We start from the raw sequence: 6,880 nt of genomic DNA, 5'->3' as shown, positions 1-6,880 counted from the left end.
AATTGTGGCAGTCTTATAGTTGTCAACGTTGGAACCCCCCCCCCCCGCAGGTGTGACAATCCAGGCGCACGTGCCCCTTAGTTACCCCCCTCCTGGCCCCCTCCGCGGGTGGGTGGGGCCCCGACGCACGCGCGCCCGTGTGCTGGAGGATCCGTCCTCGCCCCTCGCAGCCAATGGAAAATCAGCAGGCGACTGGGGCCTCCGCGCAGACGCACGGACTGCTGAAAGGCTCAGAAGGCGCCATGGCGCATCCTTATGCGCCGGTCGAGGCCGCGCTCGGTGCCGACGAGAGCTTCCTTTCGCTGGCCGACATCCTTATGTCGCAGGAGCGGCTGCCGTGCCGTGCCGAGGTCGCCTGGCCTCGCTTGGCTGCCTTCCTGGCCAGGGCCGACGCGGCCGCTGCACCCGGCAAGGCGCTCCCAGAGGTGAGGGCCGCCCCGCGCCGCTGCGGACTCCAGGGCTCGGCGGTCGCGCGGCAGAAGTAGCGTCTGCCCGGAAGGCGGAACCCTCGGCTGGCCGCTCTCAAAGCGGCTCGGCGGCTTCCTTCAGACGGGCGATAGCGGGTCTGAGTCCCGGTGGCCGGTCGCGGCCTGTTGGATTTCAGTCGACGGCGCTTAAAGCCGGGCTAGGCCGCGCCTGTCTCCAGCCGGCAGCCTCGCTTGGCAGGCAGAGTCCGGGAAAGGGCTGCCCGCAAATGCCCTCGAAGGCCTCCGCCCAAGGAAGCGGAGCGCTGGCATTGCGGTCCCCGGGCTCGGAATGGAGCCGGCTGGGTAGGAAGTTCGCGTCCCTCCCTTAACTGAAGAGCCTGGGGCGGGAGGAGGGGACGGGGGGGCTTTCGAAGCACTTCTTGGCGTGATAGGTTTCCGCGGGGGCGCTTGGCTCTCCGAGGCCCGCCCCATGGCAGAAATGCCCCTGGCTTTGGGTCTGTCTCCGCGACTGAACTGCAGCTTCTTTCCCTTGCAAGCCCAGTCACGGTTGCCTCCTAGATACTGTTTAAAGCGAGGAGTGATGTGGGACAGCCGGTTGCTGCAGATGTCTTGCCCTTAGGTGATCTCTAATGAATTTTTCTACTTATAGGGCTACTGGGAATAGCATTAGGGTTGCATCCTTTTGCATTTTACCTTTTGTGTTCTGTCCAATTATGCAGGGTTCAAAGTTGGAAATCCCTCTCTGGTTGGCCAAAGGCTTGTATGACAAGCGAAGGATTCTTTCTGTGGAGCTACCAAAGGTTTACAAGGAGAGCTGGCGGACAGTGTTTAATGCCGATGCCAGTGTGGTTGACCTGCATAAATTGGGACCATATTACTATGGATTTGGGTCCCAGTTACTCAATTTTGACAATCCTGAGAATACTGAATTAGCTCAGTCCATACTACAGGTAAAAGAACTTCTTGCAGCTTATAATTCTTCACTATTATTTGAAACTTGTTATAGCCACCCATTCCAGTAGACTCTGTTTCCCTTGTAAATAAAAAAGTTAAAAACATACAGTACCACAAAAAGCCCAGACTATCATAACAGTAACAAACCAGACCAGAGCCCTGAGAATATGTGATTGTAACCCTAGGCGTGGCAACAAAGCTAGAATGTAAGGGTTTTTTGGAACCCCAAGAGAGAGGGCATTGTCTATCTCTGGGGATAGGCTGTTCCAGAGGGTGGGAGCAATGAGAGGGAAGGCATGGTTCCTCACACTTGTAAGGTTAAAAATAGAGAGGATTAGAACACAGCTGTTCTGCCAGAAGGTACCAGAAAGAAACCAGCAGAAACATTTGGAGATGGGCCTCAGATATGCCCCTCTATGTTCCACAGGACTTTATAGGTAATCAGTATCTTGAATTGCACTTAGCAGCCTACTGGCATAGCTTGTGCAACAGCAGTGTTACATGGGCATACCAAGACGCGCCCATTACTGCTTATGCCGCTGCATTTTGTAACTGATAGTTTCTGGATGTCTTCAAGGTAAGCCCCATGTAAAGTGCATTGCAGTAATTCAGTCATGAGGTGACCAGTACATGCATAACTGAAGGGCCTCCATTTCAATTGGTGCGCAAGATGAACCTGTGCAAAGAGCATCTTGGCCACAGTTGCCACTTGCTCTTTGAACAGTAGGCACATGTTCAGAAGGACTCTCAGGTTGCACAGTCTTGAACAGGGAAGTGCTACAACATCCATGACAAGCCATGGAAACATCTCTGAACCTGGGGTTGGGGTGAAGGGTAAATACATCCAGTCTTCTCAAGATTGAATTGTTGTCTATTCCAGTGAAACAGCTTCCAAACACTGCATTTTTCAGAGCTCTTCAAAAGAAAGGTTTGTGAAGATGACAAAGAATCCATTCAATTAATGTACTGCTTATCAATTCTGCATTGCACATTAGTCTAATTTGGATATAATTCTGCATCATGATTGTGTACTAACAACCCAAGCTTAGGATCAGGGTGGCAGGCAGCAGGTGAGTGGATGCCCACTAACAGGCACTGCCATGCTGGATCTGAAATGACAGGTGCTCTTCAAATGTAAGGACTCATTCTTGCTGGTAGTTAGAATCTTTAATATTATTATTTGCAAACAAGATGAAGGTTTCCTATTTAGCTTGCAGAGCTTGGATTCATTGAATAAGTTTAACAAAAATGTAAATATTACAAAATATATAGCCTACTACATAACTAAGCTCCATTTCATGCTGAATAAACTAAATTATTAATGTACGTTAAATAGAAAACTATCTTTAGATAGTTTTTTTTACTCCAAAAGCATTTTATTAAAATGGATTTTAAAAAAAATCAAATTTAAAATTTAAAAATCAAATTTAAATTTTAAAAATCTGTTTTTTTTAAAAAAAAAATCATCAATTTCTATCCACCCTGCTTAGGGTTCCCGTTCTCTTCTTTCTCTCAATGGATGAGAAGACCCCAAAAATTTCATTTTAAACATTGGACTGAAAAAATACTTCAGATACATTGGCACTTGTGCAATACAGATTTTATTTATCTACCCATAATATGTAGATAGTTAATTAAGTAGCATTATATTTTCTTGCAGGATCCAATCTGGGTCAGTGACCAGGATCAGACATTTAGTCTTTCAAGCTTTCGGATTCATGATTGGGCCCCCCCCTCAGGGAACTTCTCTCTAGCAATGTCTGTGTTTTGGGCTATTCTGTGTGGTATTTATATGATGCCTGTTGTGTGTGGATTTTTAGACGTTGATTAGGTTGCTGATGGCTGGCTATTGACGTTGGCTGTTGTTTCCTTGTGCTGTCAAGCCCTCCCCTTTTAAGTACTTGACCGGCTGGTGGCAAATCAGTACTCCTGTTGACTGACAAGGGGTCCGTTTCCCAGGCTTCAATCACTTCCCTGGCTGTTTTTTACCTGCTTGCCCAATAGTCTTAGTAGCTCAAAATTTAATTTATGTCCTTGTCATTGCAATGTGAGCTACAAATGAGTTGAGTATCCTCATCTGACCTTGTTGCAATGAACAAGGGCATTCAGTTTTGCAGCTGTAGAGCCGTGGTGGCACAGTGGTTAGAATGCAGTACTGCAGGCTATTTCTGACAGTCAGCAGATCAGTTCTCAATGGCTCAAGATTGACTCAGCCTTCCATCCTTCCAGGTTGGTAAAATGAGGACCCAGATTGTTGGGGACAATATGCTAACTCTGTAAACTGCTTAGAGAGGGCTGTAATGCACTGTGAAGCGGTATGTGTCTAAGTGCTATTGATATTGCTACTAAGTTTTTTGGACAAGCGGGCACAAATACAGTGATTGAAGCCTGGGAAACAGGCACCTCATCAGTCAACTGGAGGGCTGATTTACCACCAGCTTATCAGGTTCTTAGGAGGTGAGGTCTTGCTAGCACAAGTAAAGAACCAGCTATCAACACCCCAATCAACATCTAAAAAGCCACACACAACAGGCATCATATAAATACCTGACACAGAATAGCCCAAAACACACATTCTGCTAGAGAGACGTTCCTTGAGGATGGGCTGCAGCAGGAGTTCAAAAGCTCAAAAGACTAAACCGCTGGTACCAGTGACCCAGCCAGACTGGATTCTGCAACATTATTCTGGGAAATGTATATTCACTTTCAGTCGTGTTATATTTTCTTATCCAAAGAAAAACTATTTTAAAACACTTTTTACCAGAATATTTGTATTGAAAATGTTAAAAGCGTTTTTATTGGGGTGCACACATTTCTTTATTACATTTTACTACTGGAGGCTGATATTTGTGCTATTAAACAAAAGACTCCAAAAGGCATCATTCCAATGGCTTTTGGTAATAAGAAGGTACGACTAGCAAGACTATCAACCCCAAATATAAGCAGAGAAAAATAGCCGTAATTTTCAGCAGTGATACTTAACAAAAATTCAGTTTAACAAATTTAATGGACATAATCTATTTTAAAGCTCATTTGCCATTTTATACAGCGTATGCACGTATGAAATTAAAGTTCACATTTAAGCATGCATAAAAATATTAAAGCCCTATTTGGGATTTAACACAAATTCTGTTTCAATGGACACAAGCTTCATAGTTATCGGGTCCAAGTTGTAGAAATCTGAAAATATGAAATGGTAGCAAAATGCCATTTTCTTATCTTGCTGCAGCCATCTAGCAGTTGCCCAGATGGAAACTTCTTCTATTAGAGCTATCTAAAATATTATTTTGATGCTCATTATTGCAACTGTAAAACTTTCCATTCCAGAAAGGCTTTGAACTGATCCTTGGGATAGGAGTGGAGTGGTTATTTATCAGTTCTGCAGGCTTGGTTCAGCAATGATTTCAATGCTGAGTGAGATGCATATAATCCATTCAAAGGGCACACCAATCTTTCATTCTGGCAGCCTTTCAATGTGAATTGGGGGTATCTGGCCTTCCAACTGCTGCTGTATTGCAGCTCCCAAAGGCCCTGCCTAGTAACTGTGAATGTCTGGAGCAGGGCAAGGCGTTTCTGGACTACCGTTATGTTGGACTTATTCATAATGTTAAACAACACTGCCTAGTTTTTCTGGGAATTGAAATTTTACAACCCCTGTGAGGCACTGAGTTGCCTGTCTCTGATCTGGCACTGCTCCATCTTCCCATTCCCAGATTAACAATTTCATGATTAAAATGTAGCCTGGCACAGAAACAGAGGTTTTGTATCTATCCCAGAGTCAGGTGATCACTGTGAAGTCTCGTGTGAGTGTTTGCGTTTCTTACAGAAGTTACCAGTCTTTTCCTTGTGAGAATCCAAGCCAATGATTTCCATGTTAAATAAGTCTGTTTCTGTTCGTAGACATTTATTGGCCGTTTTCGTCACATCATGGACTCTTCCCAGAATACTTTCAATGAGGACAGATCTGTGTTGGTGGCCCGGCTGGATGAGTTGGAGCGGGCCTTATTTCAGACTGGCCAGAAGGAACTCCAGGACTTCCAATGCTGGGAAATGGGTCAGGCCTCCCAGATCACAGTATCTAGCCTCATCCAGAATTACAAAAAGAGAAAATTCACTGACGTGGACAGCTGAGATCACAAAGTCTGGGTGAGGTCTTGTAAGAAACACTTGTGGATTTTCTGGATACTTAGGTTCAGGCGCTGAGAAGAACCAATGTTGCTGTATCCAATTAAAATTATTTCCAGTAGTAATTTGAGGTTGGATGCAAAAGAATGTTCTGGCTCTGAATGAATCGATACAGCAGCAGCAGCTGATTGCTTAGGGAAATAACATTTCAATGTTTCAATTTGACTTTTGTTTTAATAATTTAAAGAAGGACTTTAGAAAGCAAGGAATAATTAGCTATTGTCCAGCATGTTTTCTGTAGCAATAATTGAAATGTAATCATATAGCTATCCTTTTTTAGTCCCAGTTCCCTGTTACTTGCTAGTAAAGTGGCCTTTCCGAGGACCATCAGAACAGGTCCAAGGAATGTAGCCTATGTCTTCACAGTCACAAAGATGATTAGAAATGTGACCTTCTTAAAAGAAAGTCTCTGAGCTGCTGTTCTGAGAGCAAACTGTTCTCCCTGTTAAAGAGCTGCTCCGCGGGGTTCAATAGAGTTCTTTGTCAATGCCATCAGCATCATCACTAAATGTATATGTTGCCAGAGTCCCAGCCACTTTGTGGCTTTGTTGACCCTTGTTAAAAATACTTAAAAATAAAAATCAGAACAAAACTCACAAAAACACAGTTTCAGACAAAATGATGATGGTAGAGACAATAAACCCAGAGGGAAGCAGAGAAAGGGAGGTTGGATGTCCTTGCCAAAGGCCAGTCTTTAAGGCTCTTGAAAATAGCAGCAGCGTGGGAGCCATTCAAATTCGGGGGGGGGGGGGGGGACACTTCATTCCAGGGTTGCCACAGAGAAAGTGCACTTCCCGGCACCAGAAAATAGCATTGTTTAATTGATGGGAACTCGAGTGGGCCAATCCTGTTAGAACAAACCAGGTGGGGATACTGTGGGAAACTCGTGATTCCTCAAGAGAGGCCCCAAACCATGTATAGAACCATGGAACATGGACTTGAGATGGGATATCTATAAACTTTGAGTCTGAGCCAAGGAACACCTGTCAATCCTGTCTGACAGATCATGATCACATAATAGGCCATGTGAAAAAAGTGTGGAACATTTTCTTTTAAAGACTTTTATTAAATATGAAAAAGACAAGTCAACTGTTTCTTTCTGTATTATTTATCAACCCACTCCAAAACTGGGAGTTAGCAGAATGACAGAGTTGGACCTTGAAGTTCTTCTAGTCCAACCTACTGCTCAAGCATGAGAACCTATACTATTCTAGACAAATGGTTGTCCAGTCTCTTCTTAAAAGTCTCCAGTGTTGGAGCATCCACGGCTTCTGAAGGCAAGCTGTTCTACTGGTTAATTCTACTCACTGTTG

The 6,880-nt window shown here is 44.6% G+C and overlaps 1 protein-coding gene across 1 annotated transcript; it reads left to right on the top strand.

Annotated features, from left to right (window-relative positions):
• The first annotated feature begins 241 nt into the window (after positions 1-241).
• Positions 242-6,651, top strand: GINS3 (GINS complex subunit 3). Its single transcript, XM_032231214.1, has 3 exons — positions 242-425; positions 1,148-1,378; positions 5,283-6,651. The coding sequence occupies exons 1-3, from the start codon at positions 243-245 to the stop codon at positions 5,511-5,513; spliced, it is 645 nt and encodes a 214-aa protein (XP_032087105.1). The 5' UTR covers position 242; the 3' UTR covers positions 5,514-6,651.
• The last annotated feature ends 229 nt before the right edge of the window (positions 6,652-6,880 follow it).

Source organism: Thamnophis elegans, chromosome 14, assembly GCF_009769535.1.
Source record: "Thamnophis elegans isolate rThaEle1 chromosome 14, rThaEle1.pri, whole genome shotgun sequence".
NCBI lineage: Eukaryota > Metazoa > Chordata > Lepidosauria > Squamata > Colubridae > Thamnophis > Thamnophis elegans.
The sequence above is the reverse complement of the archived record's forward strand: the minus strand, read 5'-3'. Positions and strand labels throughout refer to the sequence as shown.